The 23613-nt window shown below is 31.8% G+C and overlaps 1 protein-coding gene across 2 annotated transcripts in view; it reads left to right on the top strand.

Moving 5' to 3' along the window:
- LOC129228605 (carnitine O-palmitoyltransferase 1, liver isoform-like) overlaps positions 1-23613 on the top strand; it is a 120551-nt gene that overhangs the window by 53428 nt on the left and 43510 nt on the right. Inside the window, exons 1-8 of one of the 2 annotated variants that reach the window (XM_054863289.1) lie at positions 1253-1343; positions 3021-3181; positions 4310-4446; positions 8736-8910; positions 11438-11542; positions 15896-16033; positions 18573-18650; positions 21785-21889. In XM_054863289.1, coding sequence (XP_054719264.1) covers positions 3041-3181; positions 4310-4446; positions 8736-8910; positions 11438-11542; positions 15896-16033; positions 18573-18650; positions 21785-21889 — 879 coding nt within the window. In that variant the 5' untranslated portion in view covers positions 1253-1343; positions 3021-3040. Of the gene's footprint in view, positions 1-1252; positions 1344-3020; positions 3182-4309; positions 4447-8735; positions 8911-11437; positions 11543-15895; positions 16034-18572; positions 18651-21784; positions 21890-23613 lie in introns of those variants that run through there. The other variant, XM_054863297.1, reaches the window with a different exon arrangement.

Below are 23613 nucleotides of genomic sequence, written 5' to 3'. Positions count from 1 at the left end.
GGGCCCAGCTAGACTGGTCCTAGTCAATTTACAATCCCCAGTGAAGATCAATGGCCCTCTTAAAACTGTCTACTCCTTTGCTCATTACCACCTCTTCCGGTAAGCTGTTCCACGGTTCCACTACCCTGTTAAAATAATAATTTTTCCTAATATCCATGTTAGCCTGAGATTTAAATAGCTTAAAACAATGACCACTTGTCCTGTTTTCAGTGCTGAACTTTAGCCCCGTAACATCTTTCGTTTTAATAAATTTAAACAGCTGAATCATGTCCCCTCGGTCTCTTCTTTGCTCAAGACTGTACATTTTTAGCTTTCTAAGCCTGGAATCATAATCTAAGTGGGAAAGTCCACTTATTAGCCTTGTAGCCCGCCTTTGAACGGCCATAAAATCTGCATCTTTATTCTACTGCACCTTATCACCATATCTTTTTTTTTTTTTGATGCGTATACCTCGTATAACCTATTCTAGAAAATCACCCAGTCATAAAACGGGTGCAAATTTCGCAGCCATTTCCATTCCATTCCATTTGTAGAAACAAGAAAACCAAGGAGCGGTCCTATCGCAATTCGTGATTGCGAAAAATGTAATTTAAATTCAAATCATCAAAATTCAAATGAATGCTGGATGTTTTCTTTTTCTTTTTTCTTTTTTTTTTTAAGTTATATTTGGAGTTTTATGAAGCACTCATAAACGGTTCAAAAAAAGTCAGGTCCCTCCCCTTCAAAAAAATCCGTGAATGCTCTCGTTGCACGGCCGGATCCAGAAATTTTTCAAGGGAGTATCGATTCATTTTAATTACTTACTTTTTACTTCGTATACTGATTTTAAAATATTGATCACAAAGCTTTTGGACTTCAATTCCGAAACAGTTCCAATATAGGGTCCCAAACCCAAAACTCCCTTCTCCCAACATCAATGAAACTCGTCTAAGAACTTCATTTTCGAAAAATTACCGGTGGAGTGTCCCTCAAGGGAGGGGCGAGGGGGTGGGGGCGATCGCTCCTCCCTTGTATCCGTTCCTGTCTCGTTGCCACCTTCAGCTCTTAAAAGTGACAATTTGACACTCCATTGTTCAATCACTTTCTAATTTAGAACCTAGCGAACTTCAAAACAATCATCTTTTAACCGATGATAACAAACTTTGAAAAACCCTTTTGATTCCTAAACGCTAACTTGTCTGCCTTCGTTTTCTCAAGGTTAGCCACATGAAAATCGTTTTTATTTTGTGTTTGGCATGACGTCAATGGCATTGCGAAACGTTTTCGATCAGCCTGCAGTTCTGCTGTTTTGGGCGGAAAAATCGATCGTGACCGGCATTTCTGTCTGAGGCTAGCTATTAAATGTACTTTGTTTTGTTTACTATATCTGTCATTAAGTGTATTTTCTGAAATATTAAATTCTCGGCTGCATGTATTAAGAATTTTATATCCGATATTTTTATACTTTTGTTTTAAATATCTAAAGATGTTTGAGTTTAATTATTGTATTGTTCTGTAAAAAGCATATATTTTTTTAAATTCATGTCTATGAACTGCTTAACAAATACATTTTTGAAATGCATTCTATGCTTCTTTTTGTTTTATGTTTTAACACTATATTCAGTGACTTAGAAAACTGGAAGAATCGGCGGCACAATTTGTATCGACACTTTAAAAGAAAGAGAACCGTGTGCAACAGCTCATTTCAAATTAATTGACATTGTTTTGAATCTGAAGTATTCTCATCTGCTGTGAAAAAATAATTTCATTTTGTTTCAAAGCAGTTTGTATACTACGGAAAAGTTTTAGTACCTACTATGTGTAGTTGACTTAAATTTTGTATAAAAATTCACACAGAAACTAGTTTTGCTGCTCTAACTTGAAGAACAAAATTCTAAAAGAAGTATTGACAAATTATCTATAATCTGTGACGAAATTTAAAATTCAAATTGTATTTTAATGCTATGGAATTACAAAAATAATGAAATTTTAAAGATTTTTAGAGTAATTTAAACCTTCCCAAACAAATTTTATGTCCTGCTGTTGAATTCGTGCATTTACTGTCTACATATTTTTTTTTATTATGTCTATCAGCTGTCAGATTTGCCTCAATTATTGTGAAATTTTAAATAATTTAGCTGGTTTGAACAATTTACTTGCAAATTTTGGACCTTTTTTTAATTATCAAGAAAAAAACCTTAAATATCTTTCAAGTTTCAAGAAATGGCAAAATCAGTGGCGTAGCTAGACCCGACTTTCGGGGGGGGGGGGGGGGGGGGGGTTACTTCTTTTATATATATATATATATATATATATATATATATATATATATATATATATATATATATATATATATATATATATGTGTGTGTATAATCGCTTGGAATTTTTTCTTTTCTTCCTTTTTTTTTCTTTCTCTTCTCTCTTCTTTTTCTTTCTTTTTTTTTTTTTTTTGAGACTAACTTTTCGGGGGAGGTTTTGTCCCCAAAACCTCCCCCTTAGCTACGCCCCTGGGCAAAATGTTGGGTTTTTTCTTTACAGATACAATTTTGGACCTATTTCTGTTTTTGTCATTAGTAGAAGCTTTTTTTTTTAAATATCAAGTTAAATATATACAGATATTTTTTAGAGCACAGAATGAGATTTTAGTTTTAGTGAATCAAAAGGTTAAAACTATTTTTACTGTTAATGATTCATTTTAGGCACTATTATTTACAAATTATTTTCAAGCTTACATAATTATGCAAATGAAATTTAATTTTATAATCCATTTGCCATGGTGCAAAAAATTTAAAAGTGTTATACTGTGGTCAAAATTTAAACATAGAATTAAAATTACAAATGTGTTTTGTGGTGTATATTTTTATCCATGAACTCATATTTTTATCCATGAACTCATTGCTTTGCATTTAAAAAAAAGGATTACTTTCGACTCCGAAAACAACTGTTGGCAATTTTATTGCTTTTACTACATTCAAAACATTGTTTTAAGTTTTAAACTTTTTTTTTTTGAGTTTATAACACATGTATAATTTTTACAGTGTGAGGAACAGGATAAATCATGGCAGAAGCCCATGTTGCTGTGGCTTTCAGTTTTGCCATCACCCATGAAGGAGTCAATATCAATTATGATAGAGAAGTCCTTAATTTGGTGTGGAACAGTGGAGTTCGTTCTTGGAGAAAAAGGTTTGCTCGTTTCATGGTAGGTGACTTTTTTTTCATATCTTTCAACTTGAACAGTTTGGTACTTCGTTTATGAGCAAGGACGGATAGAAAGGAGAGGGGCGATGGAGGCAATCACCTTGCCTTGAGGGATCTTACATAGGAAATTTTTTCGAATTGAAGTCCTAAAACACAATTGTATTCCATTTTTGATGATGCTAAAAGTTGCGAAAGGCAAATTCAGACGATTGTTGGTGATGTTAAAATGAGGAGTTTAGAGACCTTTTCCCAGACATTTTGCAAAATTTTAAGTCTTAAGGATTCAATTGTAGATATCTTTGGTAGAGTTAAAGTAACAAACGGATTCAGCAAATTTCTTCCAATAATTTTTTGAAATTGAAATTCTTAAAATTGCAATTTTAAACAACCTTTTGGTGATCTTAAGGGTTTCAAAACATTCCCGTAGAATCATTACCAGATTGAAGCTATAAAGCGGAATTTTAGAGTACCTCTTTCAAGGTTAAAAGGAAGAAATAGTTTTGGAAATCTCCTTTGATAAACCTCTATATTTCAGTTGTTTTAGAAGTTAGATAATGATATTGCAACTCTCCCCCCCCTCCGCCCCTCCAAGCATGTGTAAATCAGATATGTAGTAAGAGTAAGAGGTAAGTTTAAAACACCAACTGCCTCCTCCTTTAAAAATTTCTGATTCCATCCTTGTTTATTAAGTCCTTAAAGGACGGCTCAAAATATATCACAGACAATGTTTTATTAATTTACTTAGTATTACACAGAGGCAGCTCCTGAGTTTGGAGGGGGCTCACAAGTGTAATGTTTGAATAAAGTAGGGTTCTGGGGCCACACGCATTTTTTTTCTTCAAAATATAAGCTCCCAAAACACAGGTTTAGGCTAACTTTGGTTGCTTAAAAAGGAGAGCGACCATTCAGAATGGGGGGAGGGGGGGGGGATCTGCTCTTGCTACCAAGTCCAGAAAAATATAATTTTTTAGAACCAAAATAGTAAATTTTTGATCCATGACTGCTTAGGACTAAATACTTCTTCCTGTCTTGAGTACTAAGTTTTATCCCAACCGCAGGAGTATTAATCTATTTTCAAATTTTCATTTAATTCATTTTTAGTTTTTAACTATTTCAATATTTTTTTCAGAACAATATCCATAGTGGCATTTACCCTGCTTCTCTTTCAAGTTTGTTCATACTTATTGCTTTGATTGTGGCCTTGTTCATTACTAATGTTGATCCATCATTCGGATTGATCAGGCACCTGGAGTATTACATTCCTGGGTAAGTTAGGCATTTCTTAAACATTCATTGGTTTTTATTGGTGGTGCATGTATCAATTAATTGTTGCATTAAAGGTGTACTGTTAAATTTGGTATCCTAATGCACATGCTAATAGAACAAGTTACATACCTACATACTTTTCTCATAAAAATTTGATTGATAAAAAGAAAAGCAAAATTAATTGCCTAGCAATTTCTTAAAGTGAAAATCATGCATTTTCATTTCTGTTAACATTTTATGTAAGTGGCTTGTTGTCATGCTTAAAGTTACAAAGCAAAACCTATATTCTGGACATTGCTAAAACCAGGGCCGAATTTAGAAGTGTGGAGGCCCGGGGCAACAAAGGAGTGGAGGCCCCTAATCAGGGTTCGAAAAGATCATCGTATTTTCGAAAATATCCAATACTTTGATATACAGTTGACGCTCGATATAACGACCATCTCCGTCCCAGAGAAAAGGTCTTTATAATGAGTGGTCGTTATAAGAGGTAGAAGTTAAATAACATATATAAATGCATCATGCATGTTACGTTGCTCCAATAAAGTTGGCACTTTTTTAAAGATTCCAGTTAAATGCCTAAAGTATATTTTAACATAGAGATTTTTAAAAAAATAATGGGTGAAAAATATTATGACAGATTTTAAAGTAGAAAATATGGAAAAAAAACTGATTACATACTTAAATAATTTTTAAGTAAATTATTTTTACTTAAAAATCATGCTTAAAAATCATTTAGTTTCTGAAGATAAAATCAAACACTTGTTTGCCTTTTTAGCGCACGTGATTTTTCCAAAACACAATTTTCCATTTCAATTATAGATGATAAGTAGTGTTTTTTTTTTTTTTTTGCCTTTGAAAGAACATTTAAAAGTCCCTTAAACATTCAAAATTTTTCACACTAGAAACTTTGGTCTCAATTTCTTCATCTGATCATGATACATCAATTTATTTTTGTGCACAGTATCGAAAAATAGTTCATCTTCTGACAGATTCTCGACCCATTCGAAATCAGAATCGATGTTAGCATAATTGTTTAAGTTTAATGCTTCATCCAGTTTTATTTTCTTAAAAACATTTTACCGCATTTCATCTTATTCATCGAAATTTTCATCTTGGATTGCCTGACTTCAGCAAGGTGCTTTTGCACTTCAGCAGTAGATTCCATTTCCTTTTGCTTTTCAAAATCAACATGATGAAAGCAATTCTCGATAGTCTTTTCTGAGGCTTCATTCCATGCTGCTTCACAGAGATGCAAAACTGTAAAGATCTTAAAAACCACGTGATCAAACAACAAATTAACATAAAATATCTCAACCCTTTTTCCTTCGGGATCCAGAAATTTCACTTTATTCCCCCTTTATTTTTTATGTGCTGTTTTGAGTAATAATCCCCCTCCACTCCCACCCCCTCTCAAAGAACACTCAAGACTACATGCAGATGTCCGTAAACAATAATCAAGGTCATTTCAAGTTACAAATTTGCTTTATTGGGAAAAACACCGGAAATAGTGTCCGCTGAATTCGGTCGTTGTATTGGATTAGAAGATACAGAACGGTCGTTATACCGAAAGCAAATTAACATTAAGTTCATAGGGACAAAGTTCGGGCTTTTACCACTGGTCGTTATAATGGAATGCTCTTTACAATGTGTGGTCGTTATAATGAGCGTCGACTGTATATCCGAATATTTTAATATATATGTATATATCTGATATTTTTGGCCCGTGAAAGTTAGGATATTTTGTAAAAATTTTATTGTGGGGGCCCCTTTGTTGTGGAGGCCCCGGGGCAGTAGCCCCACCTGCCCTCACATTAAATCCAGCCCTGGCTAAAACAACCGTTTATCTCCATTCGGATGAATCTGCAGGGATGTGTCAGCTGCGTCAATTGCCGATCCTGTGCCAAACTGCTTCAAAAGATGGCTAAAGGGACTTTTGTGTGCTAAAAGTACGGTTTTGCATGTAATGTTGCAGTTCCTTCAACATATTTGACAGTTATTAGAAATTATCATCAAGTTTGCATTTGGAGCTTATTTCTACCATTTTTTTGACTTTGTCCCAATTTTTCGTACATATCAAAATCCGATTGCATGTGCTTTTGAAAAACTCGATCGTTTTAATTTATTATGTGATTCTGTTCCTTTGATTTAAAAACTTTTGTATTGACCGTTATTTTCAAACATTCTTATCTTTTGTTTTTAGAAGAAAAGGACTTTTAAGTTCGTCTTCTTGCCACGCCCACTCGAAAATGTCAAGGGCGTCCGTATGCAAAATTTTAAAGGGGGGAGGGGGGCAAAGATATTTTCCTTATGTTTTAGCAGGATCTTTTCCCCATAGAAACTGATTTCAGTACAGATTAGAGTTTTTAAAATTTGACGTTTTTATCAACTTAATTGCTGGAGAAGAAATTTTTTTACATTTGTGTAAAGAAAAAGGTACTGAAAGCAAGGAAGTTCTAATTTCAAAAGGAAGGGGCTTGAGCCCCCACTTGCCCCCTCCATATGAGTGCGCTTGAAAAATGTAGCAATCCAGCTGCATCCAAATTGATTTAAACAAACGCTATCTGTTAAAAATAATATTGTTCACCAGTTTTTAATCTTGGGCTTACCAGATTTTAGGACAGAAAATTGATCTCTAATTTTGGTTGGAGACACTTAAGAAGATAGTTAAAATCAGGGAATTCTAATGCTCTGATAATGAATATGCAAAAATTTCAAGTTCCTCCGATTCAGACATTTTTTACATATTCTTAGCCTGTCTTAAAATTTTTATTTTTATTTATTTTTCATATTTTTTCCCACATGTATTTCAAAATTCCTTTTCTTATGACATCATTTCTTAAAATCATTTTTTTTGTCATTGTAATTTCATTATTAATTTTTTTATTAAATATGAAACAATTAAAAATGTTGCCTTTGCTTGATCTTCAAATTTGTTAATCAAGCAGTTCAGTAAATAAATAACTTACACATACCAAAAAAAAAAAAAAAAAAAAAAAAAATTAATAGCTATTTAAAACTCACTTGTAATTTGGGAAGGTGAAGTTTTTAAATGTAACCATTCTTTTTTACTTTCTTTTTTTTCTTTTATTTTTACAGCCTTTTTGAATATGTTTTTGAGTTTTATAAAACAAATTTTAAAAATAGGTATTAAAGCACTATAAAAATGTGCTCTAAAGCAGTGATATATTAAGCAATGTAAATGTTTGAACTAAATTTAAATCAGAAGAAGTGTGAGAAAAAAGTGGAGCAGGATGGGAATAGTCTTTGAGAAAAATATTAGACAAAAAAGAAAAACAAAAGTAAAAGCAATAATAATAAATTTAATCAAGAGAGCTTCAATTAGTAGTTGGAGTTATGATGGATTTGCATCTTTAATCCCTTTTTTTGTTATTTTATCATGTCAACACATGTTTCTGTGTGTGAAATGTACATAGTTGCTACAAACTTGCAATTTTCCTACTCCCAAGGTTGCTCCAAAAGCTAGTTTTATTTGGCACATTCCTGAATCTGGAGCCAAATATTACTAAAAAATTGCTTTCTAAGCAGAGAGAAACTTCGTTTTAATGAAATAAGCATGTTTTAATGATAAAAACAATTCTTGGTTTGTAGTTTTCCATCCATTTCTGTTTTCTCATGCTGTCTGGAAAAAAATAATTAAATTTTTTTATATGTGTCCTGACCAAAGGGATTTATCTGGATGGGCAGTTTGACCCTCGGGTAATAAAAGGTTCGGCACCGTTGCTTTATTGTATCTAAAAAAATAGATAAACAGCAAAGATAATTTTCCCCTCTTTCCTAAAGTCACATCACCCCTGTATTCATATTTTACACAAGTACATGTTGGGAGAAGATGCACTCAGGTTACTGATCCTTGAGACAATACAAATGAGTGATGGAGTATCAAAAGCATTCCTATTTTTAGTTCTTTTTTGTGCTCCAAAATGAAACCTCACCAAATGATTGTAAAAACAAGATCTACTTGAGGTTTGTCTTAAAAAGAGGACCCTGTACAAATACAACATTGAGAATTCATTTGTATTAAACAATCTTCTCAAATGCATCAATTCATTTTTTAAAATGTCTTCATATGCTTAACTTCATTCTGCATGAAACGAACCTAAAAAGAAAGAAACAATGAAAGAAAAATTAGAATAATAATACACAATTTCATAAATTTAATCATTTTAACGAAAATATCACATTATTGCAAGAAATGCCTCCAGGCAAATCTTTGAATAAATCCCTTGTTATTGTTTTGTTATAATAAAAAATATTGTCATCTCTTTCAGTGAATTGGCACCTTTCACTGTGCAGTTGGCTGCTTGTGTAGCATACAGTTTCTGCTTATGGGTGACTGTTATCCTGTTCCTTCGTTATACTTTAAAATTATTGCTTATGTACAAAGGATGGATGTTTGAGGGACGTGGTGCTCGAAAAACATCTTTAAAGACTTATATCTGGGCTGTAAGTTTTTGTTTAATACCCTTATTTTATGTTGGAAAAAATATTTTTACTGTGCTCTACTGTGTGTTCCTCTTTTTGTAGTTTTTAAATTTTTGAGTTTTACCATGCATTGGATATTTTAAATCTTTTTATTGTGTATCCAAAACTTTTATTTGGGGACTGCTTTGGGTCAAAACTTATTATGCTATATCTTACGACTAAAAAGAACTTACGAACAGAGTCAATGCAAATCTCAATCCAACTGCCGTTGTCCCAATAAATATTTTTGAAATCTTACTTCCAAGTAAATTAGGCAAGAATTTGAGAAGATAAATTAATTTCTTGATGGCTATTCAATTCTTTTCATTAAATAAGTAAGTAGATGTTTTAGTTAAGAACGTGTAATGTGCAGGGCCACACCAAGCCTGATTGGCGCCATCATGCAAATGTCTTTTGAGCGCCTTTATGCAGTGATGTTTGCAGGAACTAATTTAGGGCAGGGCATTCAGGGCCCGGGGCACCAAAGGAAAGGGGGCACTAAATTTCTGTCATCATTTTTTTTTTTTTTTTTTTTTAGGGATTAGTGTTCGGGGCCTCTAACTAAGGGAAATAAAAAATTTTGTCATTTGACAATTTTTTTAATTAAATGAAAGCATATTAGCCCATTGTGGAGAACGATCATTTTTGCCATTGAAGAGAAGTGTCCTTTACATACTCTTATTTCTGATGGTAAATTATCTTTATTAGCTCTGTTATCAATAGAAGGAAGTTTGATCTAAAACTTGATTATGAGGACATTATAGATGAATTTGCTACAAGAAAACAAAGGAGAAAATATATAAAGAATCATTGATGTGCAGAAAGCACATTATGATTTACTTTTACCATTTGTATCATAGTTTTTCCATCTGTGACTAAAAAATTTTCTAACATGAAAACCATAAAATTATTTTAGATTTATATTAAATGATTTCTTTGCAAAACATCTTAATTATTAACTTTTTTCGTATGAAATCCATATTTTAAAGTTTTCTTTCTATCAAAATAATATTCAACACTTACCTTCATATTTTTTTGTGGGGGGGGGGGGCACCATATCTGTGAGTGTCCAGGGCACCCAGGTGTGTAAATTGGTCCCTGGATGTTTGAGCAAAATATAGTTAACTTCTGGGGTCAGGTTTTGTAGATAAATGCAATATGGAAAAACATACCTTTGGCATTTAATTTATTAGAATAAAGCAATCTAAATTTTCAATTTTAGGACACATGTTTACTTCATATCTCTTGAGTTATTTTGAGTATGGGCGGATGTAAGGGACAGGCGATTGAAACCGAATATTAGAATCTGTCTTTTTCTCTTGGAAACCTTGCATTGAGCTGCCGTTAAAAAAGAGATTGCCAGTTTCAGTTAATCAAAGCATTTTACCCAAACAATTAAAACAAAATCTTGGACTGTGATCGAAATAATTATTGCTTGCATCTACACAAAATAGCGATGAAAAGTTTCTGAGCTGCCTCTAATCTTCCTTCTCTAATCATGTGGTAATTCGTTTTGAGGTTACTCCACTACTTTTCTGAAATAATATCGGCGTAAGTCAAAAACACACGCTTTCAGTTAAGCATGAAGAATTCCTTTATAGTTCCTCTTCTGCACATTTAATAAAAGATTTTTGCTTCTAAAAGAACCCAAAAATTATCTATGAAACCTGAACTTCTGTTTTCTTAAAAATGACTCTGGTGTAAGTTTGTTTTCCTAGCTGTGGGGCAGGGCTACAAAGTCTTGGGTTTTCAATAGAGACCTTGTGGGTTCTTGTGATTTTGTTTGAAATTCTTGAGTTTTGGGTTTATTCTTGGGAAAAAAGTATCCTTAAGTATTTTGCCGATAAAACATAATATTTACTCTAAAATATTGTTTTTTATCTTAGCAATCTAGAGTGCACATGCTTAATTTTTTTTAAAAGGTTGCATATGCGCAAAAAAAAACCCCTTGACTTTTGCCTTGGGTGTAATTTCTATCTTTATACTGCATAACTTTTTTTTTCCTTTTTTTCCTGTAGATTTTGACACCATTTTTAAATTTATGCAGAAGAAATAATCATTGAGAAATCAATTTTAGTTTTTATCACCAGAATTTTCTCTTTATCATTTTTATTACTTTTATAATCATTAAGAATTGACTAACTACAATAGTTGCAATTACAAAAAAGTGATTAAAAATTCTTGTTTGGATGATCTTGGGAATTAAATGAGTTCAATCTTGGGGTTTTTGAAAAATCCTAATGGCAAACCTATTGGGGGGTGGGGGCTTCTACTAATGATCATAGTTTCTTTTGTCATCATTTTAAGGCTTTTTTGTATGATTTTATTTGCTGTATTTCCAAAAGTCAATTCATCAATATCTCAAATAGGGTATAAAAAGGTCATGAATCTTAGCAGACACCCTAAAATAATTGACCAAATTCATTAATGTTCAATGTAAAGTATAGTCTGATTCATAAATGATTATCTCTGTAGATTATTTTATTTATGTAATCTTTTGCACTTCTAGGCTTTGGTGCGAACTCTTACTATGAAAAGGCGTCCAATGCTGTATTCTTTTCAAAGCTCCTTGCCAAGACTGCCCTTGCCTTCTCTTGAAGAAACAATGGATAGAGTATGAAAATATGAATTAGTTTTATTTCTATGTTGAAATGTTTAACTCTCTCTATTTAAATTTTCATATATTTATGAATGGGTGATTTTCCCAAAACCCGACATTTTCCAATCAAATTTTCTAAAAATAAAAATGCTTAAAAAAATCTGGGGGGGGGACTCTTTGTTAGGGGGGGGGGAACGTATTTAGAGAAAAATAGAGGGAACTCACTTTGACTATGCTACACCTGTCAAAACAGGGAGTCAAATTTTCACACACCAAGAGAGTGACAAGCAGCACCAGGAGTGTGGCAAAATGAGTTTCATCAAAGGGTCATCAAAAATTTAACTTGGTAATAAAGAAATACCTCTAAGCCTAAAGTATGTTTTTTGCATGACAAAACAAAACCTGTAAAACCTTCTTTAACGGACACTCTCAAATGGCAAACATCTATTCGAGTCCCAGTCCTTTTAAATAGGTTTTTCCACAATATCTACTCTTAAGTAGCTTGCACTCCGAATAACAGACAGTTATTTTAACATAAGTAATTATTTTCAATTGCTATACTAAAATTAAAATTAAAAAAAATTATAACAATTTTCACATTAAGCTCTATCATTTGTCATTTCTAAGTCCAGGGTTCGTACGGGTCATAGAAATCCTGGAAAGTCATGGAAAAAAAATAACAGAATTTCAGACCTGGAAAAGTGATGGAAAATTGAGATTTTTATTGAAAGTCATGGAAATTTATTTCAACTCATGGAAAAATGTCCTGGAAAAAGAAAAAGGAACAGTAGCTAAAGGAGCGTTAGAAATCTTGAGTAATTTAACGATATAGCACATAAAAGCTATTAAAAGTGGAAAATTGATCGATCCAAAAATCAAATCTGCATTTTGAAATCTCATTGCATCCATTTCTGTTGCAGCTACTTGCCATTTTTTGCGATGTGATTTTACTGCCTGGACGTCACTTATTTTGAATTTTCTGTTATTTTCAACACTTCTTATGTTTCATATTCTGTAGTAGCAAAATTTCACGTTCTTAGTTTTGCCACGCCCACTCAAAAAAAAAGCAATTCAATTGCATGCAAGTTCGATTCCATCACTCGTAAGGACTTTATTATTATATGTATCAGAGTTTATCTTAATTTGTTGAATGTTTTAGAAAATAAAGATCTTAAGTCAGGCGATAGAATACAGAAAAAGATGAATTATAATGCTCTAAAACAGTAGTGCCCAACATACGGCACGCAAAACTAATCCATGCAACCCACTGCAATGTTCAATGACGGGAATTAAACCTGTTCTGGAATTTCTGAACCTACTAATTTATATGCATTTGAAAATATGAAAATTTGTAAACAAAACAAATATACTTTTTATCAGAAGATTGATTCATTACTGAATGGTTTTTTCAAAAAAGATCTGGTTTAGAAACATAAAGAACTAAACTATGTGGCTTTACTTTAAAAAACCAAAATACTGTGAAATTATGTGGATGATTAAAGGCACTGTTGACACTAAAAGGTAACTTTTGAAGCAAATTTATTGAAACAGTGATGACTCATTCAACCTTTGTCCCATTCAATATATTTCTTTCTGATTAAAAAAAAATCAGACATTTAAGCATCATCACATTCGCTTCACTGCATTTTTACTTTACTTAAATTTATATGATGAAGACAAATAAGAATAGTTTAGTTTTTTAAGTGTGCACTTATATTTTTTCCATTACGAGTAAGTGCTTCAATGAGGCTGTGGATTCATATAGACGTTTTGCTAATGCTCATTTCCAAATATTACCAAGTTTGAGATTAAATAGTGCTATTCTTTTCGTGTAACAAGGTCATGAAATTTTTCATTCAAGTCATGAAAAAGTCTTGGAAAAGTCATGGAATTTTTTCATCCAAATAGAGTATGAACCCTGTAAGTCTCTGATTTAGAAAAGTACTATTTACCTAATTCTAGAAAATTGTGCTTTTATTTATATAAGTCAGAAATTTAAAGCAACTTCATTTACCTATTTGAGCAACATTGAAATTAAAAAATGTATAACAGAGGATCTCTTGAAAGATTCCTCTGAACAAGAAAGAAGGAAAAAAAAAAAATAGAATTTTTAAACTGCTACATTTTTTATTCATTGTTTGCCAAAATCTCAGCTTTTTTTTTGGTCATAATCTTGTTTTCTAATTGGTGTATTGGAAATAAATCTATGCTGCTGGATGTATTACCAGTGCTATATAAATAATGCCAAAAGAAAGCCTTTTTTTTTTTTGCTTTTTTTTTTTTTTGCACCAGGAGAACGACATTTTCCTTACAACTTGCCTGTTATGTATTCCCTGGATTATAATTAAAGTAAGGAATGTTATTTTTCTGTCATAACCTCTTACTCAAATACACTATGAGTAGAATTAAAATTGTCTTTTATTTAAAACAAAGATGTTGTCCTGGAGGATAATTTCAACAATGTTACATACCCATTTTTAATGAGAACAACAGACAAATCGCATTAACAAAATGGTCAATGAATCCAACAAAATTGATAAAGTTTTGTTCTACAGCAGATTAAAAATTCCTTTTTTTTAATCTATAATAATTGAATTCGTTCCTAGACCAGGAAAATAACATAAAAACCTAATGATTTACTTTGATTGTTTAAGTAATTGAAATCCAAGGAAACTCCTATCGCAGGCAATCTTCCTTCACGAGAATTGGGAATTGTCAAAACGTTGTGCTTGAAAATCTGCGAAGTCCCAACTGACCCGCGACCCACCGGCCTTTTGGGCGATCACCCGACTGCCCAGTCCAGCTCTCATCTCTACGGAACTACTTCGCGGGGAGGTACTTGAGCACCCGAGAAGGAACGTACGGGGGGGGGGGGGGGGGGGGGGTCCAAAAAAAAGGCTAAAAGAGAACCGAACCATTCAAATTTTAATTTTAAGACCCGAAAATGGAAAAAAATGGCTCTTTCTACCTCAAAAAGTTATCCAGTTTTCTTGATTCAATTCCCATTCAAAAGCCCGTGAAAAAAACCCTTGAAATTGGTTTATTTCCTTTGAGTTTCAAAAAAAACCCAGGCGGTAAAATCACAGTAAAAAAAATTTAAAAGCATTTTAAAGCCTAATGGAACATCCGTGTATCAAATGTTAAATTTATTGCTTGCTAACGAGCTGATTTTAAATTAACGTGAATAAAATCGTTTTTGATCTGTTACCATTTTTTTTCTCGACTTTGAACAAATAAAATTCTTTAAAATTTCTCCTGTCAATTATTTTTTGGATTTTTTTTTTTTGTACTGCCAGCAGATTATGATCAAGGATTTTAGTTGCAGTTATGGAGGATTGCGTTTAATTTATCCGGGACTTTAGATTTACTGTTAACAAAATTAGGAAATTATTATTTTGACAGAAATTTTTACAGAATTTTTATCCTATTCTTTAAGCCTAATGTTGAATACGTGTCACTTGACGCAATTTTATTTTCAAGGTAGACCGTGCAAAACCAGGCAATGCAGCTAGTATTTAAATAAAAAAGATGAAGATAAATAAAAAATATCGAAGCAGAGATTAACAAAGACAAAAAATAGTATGACAGAAATTGCAAAGCCTTGTATCAGTTAAATTAATCAATGTGTTGGACAACCTTAAAGGGTGAATTCATTGTAAAAGATATAATACTTCATTCTAGTAATAGACAATTGTATAATAAATTTAATGTTTAATTATTTTGTTACACATGTGCATTTCGTGTATAAAGAAACCATGAATAAACATATTGTTTATAAAAGTAGCTGGTTATGACAGACTGTTGGCAGTCATTTCATTCTCATCCATGATTCCTCGCATCACTTCCATGACAAGATTTTCCTTTAACAAATAAGAAATATCATTTGGTATTGTCAAAGAATGGTTCAAAACTTTCAGCATGAAAGTTTTTGTTGTGTGTCTTTAATGTTGGTATCCTTGTTGGTTTCAACCTCTTTTGTCACTTCTAAAAGCATTTCTTCAGTGTACTCGAAATCATGTGAGTTTAAACTTTACTTCTGGAGAGATAGAGTTCTGGAACCAATCCCAAAATATGTCTCCAAAACTCAAGCTCCCTTGTATAAGCATGCCAAAATGCATTTCATGTTATCTGCAGTTTTAGAACTTTTACTTTCAAGGAGGGGAAAATTTTCTTTATTTGAAATGCTGATTTTACATAAAACCGAAACGAATCCGCCCACTGAAATTATTAAATGAAAAATGGGAACCATGTATTTGAAATTTATGTGAAAGTTCTCTAAGGTATTCAAATTATATAAACATAGAAATAATTTAAGCAACATTTTATGCATTTGTGCAAGATTCCTGAACTTTTTAATTATCTCTTTAGTACTTGAAATCAGTACGTCCCCTATTAGAGGATGAGCAATACAAGAAAATGGAGGTCATGACTAAGGAATTTAAAGAAGGGGTTGGAAAAAAACTGCAGCGCTATTTGTGGTTGAAGTCTTGGTGGTCATCAAATTACGTAAGATTTCCTTTTAAATTTGATTTATAATAGATATCTTTTTGTGATACCTTTATTAATATTATGTTTAGGAATAATGTAGTTATATTTTTCTTTTTGCTTTTAACTTTTCTGTCATATATGTTAATTATTGTGAAATTTTATAGGCCTCTGTCATTAATTCCCCCCCCCCTCCCTTCCCCATGAATTCCTAAACTTTTATAATATTGATTGAGGTATTCTGACAAAGAAAGACATTTTTCTTATCAATATTTTTTTTTTTTTTTGTTTCATGTATTGATGGAAGGTGGGAATTTTATTAAAGGAGAAAAAAAAGCTGATGCAGTGAAATTCAATTACAACGAACTTCAAAGAATTGCAAATTTTGTTTGCTGTAACGGAAATTTCGTTGTAGTGGATTTCAAATGATGGCAATTAAATTGGGACTGAGCATTACTTTTATTGAAACCAATATTTCATTGTACTGGTATTCGTTGCAATGAGGTTTTACTGTTTTTTTTTTTTTTGTGAATTCTTATGTGTAAAAAAGGCTGTTTCATATCCCAATTAAAATCAAGAATAGAAATTTAGTGCTAAAAATGAGAAAAATAATGTTTAAATTTATAGTATTTTAAGTTTTATCAGTTTTATTAAATACATTTTTTCTTTGTGCTGGACATAAATTTATTAAATGTTCCCTCCTTTTTGTATTTAGTTAAGCTTCAGTTAAATACTCTCTCAAACATAACACCATTTTACAGTGAAAACTAATTTTGTAAGACTATAAAGGACATATTGCAACAAATATAAGATTGAGATGCTAGTGGTTTCATTACTTTATAGCTTAAAAAGGACTGCTGCTTAACACTAGAAAGATGATGTTTTCCGTATACCTAGAAAGACTAGCAGCGGTCATTTCGACCGCTATACTTAAAAATGTGAAAATGATTTATTTTCGGGATTTTTAATCGTAGAAAAAATTCGTTTTGATGCATGATCATTTAACAATTTAATCATAATATAACCTGTAAATAAGTCTGAGACAGCTTTTTTTTTAAATTTAATTTTATGTTCTATCAAGTGAAAAGCATATACACAGTAAGCAAATGATATTGGGGATGATTAAATTTGTACAAAATAGAGGACATTTTTGAAGCATGTAATCACTAACAAGTATTTTCAACTATTCATGTGATTCATTTCTTAATTGCATAAATAAAGTAATATACTTACATTACTCTTCTTTACAATATATTTACACATAATCATCTTAATCACTTTGCCTGTACATGAGCCACAAAATATCTTTTTGCTATCAGAACAAATAATCATAGTTTTATTTCCGCATTATTTCATTTGACATTGTTTTTGTTTTTTATCTCAGGTAGAAACTTTATCATCATCTTTTTGAGCAATACTAGGTTTCGAAAAATTATCGCAATCAACTGATGAAAGTATGTTATTTTCATTGCTAGGAATCCTGCAACAGTTGCAGGAATTCATTCTCTGATAAGTTTTGCTTTCCAATGGTCCTTCGCGACATCATAAAGAGAATAATTAGACTGGACCTTTCAAGAACATCGAAGGAAACAAACGCTTATGTTTCAAGCCAAACACATGTTTTGGTGCACAAAATAATTCCACCACAAATTTTTAGAATACACCATCTCTTTTCAAACCTAAAAGAATATTATGTGTCCGGTCCCATGCTTTTCAAATCACCTTTCCCAACTTTGTACCCTGCTATAACAGTAGAAAAAAGAAGCACGTGACCAACAGGTGTTTCGCATTTTCCTAACAGTTCAAAGAACTGCACCTGACCAGCAGATGTTACTCAAACCCTCTAATTACGAAAGATTGCGATTCACTCTGACAACTAACAAAAAATCCTTAGTGCACATATCTCTGATAAGAAAAAAGTGAACAAAACCGGAAGCATAAATAACAGCGGTCAAAATGACCGCCGTCAGTCTTTCTAGGTATAAACACTTATAGCGACTGTAATAATGGGCCTAAAGAAATAAAATTTTTTTTTATGAGATCTTAATAAATAGTTAGGAAAAGTCCATAAAGGGAAAAGAGTTTGAAAATAAAACGCAGCAAATATGAGCGTTTGAAAATCGTTTGCGGTCAAAATGACCGCCTCCGTCTTTCTAGTGTTAAGATGATCATGCTTATTACATTGCATGCTTGTTACATGCTTATTACATGCATTGCTCATTTAAAAGCTTAATTAAATTTTGGTTAAGTTGAAATAACTTTATAATTCTTTTTTTAAAACAATTTATTATTATTTTTTTGAGTGAAAGATTTTTTACATGTGAAATGAGTATTTGTAGTTATGATGTTAATTATAAATGAAGATTTAGTGTAATACCTCTTTTAAAATTGTATTAACAGTTTTATTCATTATTTTCTAAAGCCAACTAAAGTACAAAAATGAAAGCAATAAATTATAAAATCATAGTACTGAATTGTATATAGTATAGGCTATTTTCTGAAAAAAAAAAAAAAAAAAAACTTTGTAGATGCAGAAAATGTAATATTTGAATTTTTTCAGGTCACTGATTGGTGGGAAGATTATGTGTATTTAAGTGGACGATCACCTTTACTTGTATACAGCAACTGTTACGGCTTGGTAAATATTTTGTTTTAAATTTGTCTAAATTGTTGTTTTGAAGTAGACAAAGTTAAAATTTGGAGCATTAATTCTTTTATTTAATATCTAAGCAATTTTTGGATGCTGATTTTAAGCAGAACATGCATTGAATATTTCCAATTTTAGTGGAAGATTTAAGAAGTTGGGTTTATCTCCAGGTTCATTATGAGTTAATCTTCTGATTTCCCACTGAAAATGAATGTAGTTGAATTAACAATATAAAATATAATTGTTGAAAAGTTTTGAAGATGAAAAGTAGAAAATAAACTTATTTTGTCAGAGCTTGCAATTTTTGCTATTGTTGCTTTACAAAAGTAGGAGATGAAGTTATTAGTGTGACACAGATGTATCTTATTTCCTGAAAATACTCGTATAAAAATTTTCTGATATTTTATTGCATGCCTAATGCCTGTGCAGATAATATTGAAAAATAGACTTATAGTCTAAAAATGAATGTTTCGGAAACGCCCCTTGCTGTTGCAAAACCTTGATGCAGCCTGTAGTTCTTATGCAGATTTTTTTTTAAACAAGATTTTAATAGAATTTTCCAATTTTTTGGATTGTTTTCAATGAAAAAAAAACAAAAACAATTAACCTATTTTCTTTTTTTTAATAAAGCTTAAAAGCACTGTACTGAGTTGTTTGGTTAAATGTATAAGTGTTTTTGGTAGAGCGTTCGGCTATAAACTAGTTGAACTTCGGGCCAGCCCTGGCTGTCCGACATTATAGCTAATTTAGATTAATATTATGAATTACATGTACTCATAACGTACAACAGATTACACATGTAAGGAAATAAAATAAATACGATGGGAATGCTACTTGGTGTTTTGACTCCTTTATGCTGGATACAGTTATTATTCAGATAAGTTGATTATTAATCGAAGGGTGTTCTTTTTTTTTTAAAGCTTTGACTCTGTTCAGACCACTAAGCACAATGTAAGCATTTCTCATAGCAGTGTTTGACCTTTTGTATAAATGAAAAAATGCTACTCCAAATTGAAATTACGAGTTTCACCCAGTAAACCTTTAACTATTCATTCAAATATGATGTAAAACATTAAAATTTTTATTAACTTCATTAGTAAGAAATCATTTTCTACTCCTCTGCTTTCGAGGGAGGGGGGGGGATTCATTTTGTCTACACTCGAAAAATGGCACTTAAAAACGGATTCAGTTCAACTGGTTTTGAATTTTAAATGTTCGATGAAAAGAAACACATGTGCTGCATTCAAGTCGTAACGGTTAAATCATCCTGCTATACGAAATTGTATCAATTTTCAAAAAAACTAAAAACACTTATTTTTAATCTAATTTATTATTTCTCTAGAATGTTTGTTTCAATTACTACGCGAGATCTTCCTCATTCCTTAATCAAATTCCATGATTTATGAATAATTTTATAGTGTATAATGCTGGCTAATGACAAAACATGGATGCATGTTTTTTTTTTTTTTTGGGAAAAAAAAAGCTTTTTTTTATTACACATTGCTTCAATGAATAGCATTCAAAAACGAAGGCACAACTGCTCGGTTGGTTAGAGTGTCGTGCTGTTAATCAGAATGGCACCAGTTCAGATCCGTGCCAATAAATATCTTTTTTTCCCGTCAGATGCTCACATAGGCAGGACTCTATTTGCCACAACTCATTTTTTCACATGCACAATTACTGCTTTTTCACGAGTCACTCAGTCACTTTTTTAATGATATTTATGTTTGCATTGAAAATATGTACAACTAAAAGGTGAGCGATTATCACAGTATCACAACATTGGATTTAACGAGGTTTTGTTGCTGGCGTCTTCAAATTACATGCCTTCTTTTTTGCATTTTCTTTTTTCTGTTTACTTTAATTGGTTAACGTTTTTCAATTCTTCTTCATAATGTTCTTTCTTTGACATTTTTAAAAAGTGAAATGCCACATGAAACGATTCGAAGCACAGTGCGAAATTCCGCACTGGTTGACTAGTAATAAGTAATTTACATTGACGTCTGTTTCATCACAGTACGAAAAACAAGTGTAATGTGAAGTGTTAAATCAATTTATTAAACACCGCTGTTTTTCTTACTGTGATGATACAGTCATCAGTGTAAATTATTTACAATTACATTTTTTCTGTTTACGATATCATAAAATATCTTGACTCTGTGAAGTATTATGGATCTAACAGCATATTCATATGACAATTTGTTGCTTCTCTCAGAATTTTAAAAATGTGTCAAGGACTTTTCAGACACAGGACACCCTGTATAAAAAAGCCAAAAGAGTTTAAACTGTTCCACAACATTGTTGAGCAGAAGTTAGTAGTACTTGTGATATTCTTTGCTAATACAATTTTAAGACGACAATGTGCTGCGCTAGTTTGTCAACCATTGACAGATGAAAAGAAAAATTGATACATGACCAATTGTAAGCATTAGTGCTGAAAGCACCCACGGGGCAGACCCTGCCCACGGGGTACTCTAACAACCTAATGGTTTATTCAATGGCCATGGATTCAAGTCGTCTCCTATTGTTGTTCAAAGCTTGTATGCTGGGTCGGCTCCGAGGTTCCTAGGTTAGATAAGATAGGTCTCGATTTTATGACCCTCATTTGCAAATGGTCTTTGAGGAGCAACTTGAAGTATTTGGCAAGTGTTGTATTGAACTCTTACTCCATACAATAGTGCTACTCGTAGAAACATCGCTTTGATTTTTTCCCTTTCAGCAAATCAAGATTGCGCAATTACAATGCTTTATTTACGATTTATTTTAATTTGATTACAGTTACGATTACGCAAGAAAAGCTTGAATAAAATTTTGATCACGATTACAAGAGTATCCCATTGACAAATTAAGATTATTATGATTACACAAACGTAATCGATTATGCAGATTTCGATTACTTAATCGATGATTACTCCAAGCCTGATATATATTATATATATATATATAATATATTTGCTCACAGACATCATTACATTAATTTGTACCAACTATTGTTCCATTACCTCTGGAATTCTCCAGTTTATTATGTGTTATTTTGGGTAAATATTACACATTAACAAATTACCATTGAAACTCTAGCTCTGATGAATGACATTATTGCATTTTAACCTGTAGTGCTTTTCCAGGATTATATTCCATTGCCTACACGATCACAGACTGCCCGAGCAGCAAATTTTATACATGCTGCAATGATTTTCCGAAAACTGCTGACCACTCAGACACTAAAGCCGGTAAGTGGCAAAAGAATTATTTTGTTACAATATTGAAGGGTAAACTTTTTGTGCTAAAATATTCTTTCAGAGTGTACTTTTGACCGTTTTTGTTCTTTTATGACGATTCCGAACACAGCCAGGCAGAAGCAACATCAAATGCAAATTTCGAGAAATTAAAATTTTTCTCCTGTGGTTTTAGACCCCCCCCCCCCCCGCCAACCATTTTTTTTCCTTTGAAAAAAAAATAATTAAATGAAAATATATATATTGAAGTGGTATATCCAGAGATTTTATCCCACTTATTGGCTTTAATGGCTCTTGTGCCATTATAACCAATAGAACCAACCAATTAATTATAGAGCTCTGATGCCTTTGATTTTGTCATATGACTGACTGGCAGCATTTTGCATTAATTTTATTAATAAATATTTATGGGAATATAATGCTAATCAGTAACCTAAGTGCAAACTCAACATTGAATCATCGAACTAAAATGTACATTTTTTTAGAAATCACTTAGAACTGTGTAATAATGGAACTAGAATCTTGCAACAAACAACTTCGTATTTATTACAAGAGACCAAAATTAATTAAGAATCTCATGCACTGTATAAATGAAGGTTTTATCTAACATAGAATGTCTTGCTGAATTATAGGATAATACTTCACTATTTGCAATGAGTTTTAATGTAAAATTTATGGAAAAGTAGTTGTATTATTTAATGAAATATTTTCAGGGCTCATAGTTCTTCTATATCTCCCATATTTTCACAATTTGTCAGATATTCTCCTATATTTTCTCACTAACTCATATATTTTTTTTTGTCAGATAATAAATGCTACCCAAAAATACAAAAACCTTTGATCTATTCTTTTTTCTTTCTCCACTACTCTGTGCACGCTTTAATGTTGGCTAAACTTCTGTTTTTTTATTTTTATGAAATGTACAAAATATAGATGATTTTACTTGCAACTTTTAACTTGTTTTCAATTATTTTTTTTCTTTTAATGAGTTTACTTTGTAGATTTAATAGTATGTCATGTTAAGTTTAAGTGTACTGCGGTAAAGATTTTGAAAGCTTTTAATTTTGTCTCATATAATATTACTTGTAGTTCAAATGAACGGTGGTAGCTCAAACGATTGTTTTTGAAAATGCTGTGTACAGATTTTGGTACGAATTCAACTTTGAGTACTTCGAATACTTCAAAGCTTGTAGCTTGCTGAAAAATGTAATTATCTGGATAAACAAAGGGTCATTTTATAGGATTTTGTCTGCTTTTCTCAAATAAGTACTTATTTTGTGTGTAGATTGATTTTCCAAAAATTTCAGGAATCAGTCTTAATCTGAGAATTTCTTTTTTTGGCTCAAATTTTTTATCTGCCATAACTCGGTTACCGTGTTTCAAATTGGACAGGATAATGGATAGTTCTATGCTCCAATTGGGCTCTTCTAACACCTCCTTTCGTTTGGAAGATTAGGTCAAATTCACCCTTGATGCAAGTGTTATGCACACATTAACTTTAAGTTATGGATAATTCTGTTACAGTGAGCGCCGGGTAATTGAATCAGCCATTTAAATGAATCGATTCCTTAAAAACAAAACAAAATCAGTTTTAACATTAAAAAAAAAGATAAATATTTGAATCAAACATGCTGCTTAAATGAATCAAGCGTATGAGACTGACCATTTCTCTCTCTCCCGCAAACTTGATGCATTAGTGCAGTCTTTTTTTTCTTTGA

Source organism: Uloborus diversus, chromosome 1 (assembly GCF_026930045.1).
Source record: "Uloborus diversus isolate 005 chromosome 1, Udiv.v.3.1, whole genome shotgun sequence".
Classification (NCBI taxonomy): domain Eukaryota; kingdom Metazoa; phylum Arthropoda; class Arachnida; order Araneae; family Uloboridae; genus Uloborus; species Uloborus diversus.
Note: the sequence above shows the minus strand (reverse complement) of the source record. Positions and strands in the feature narration are given on the sequence as shown.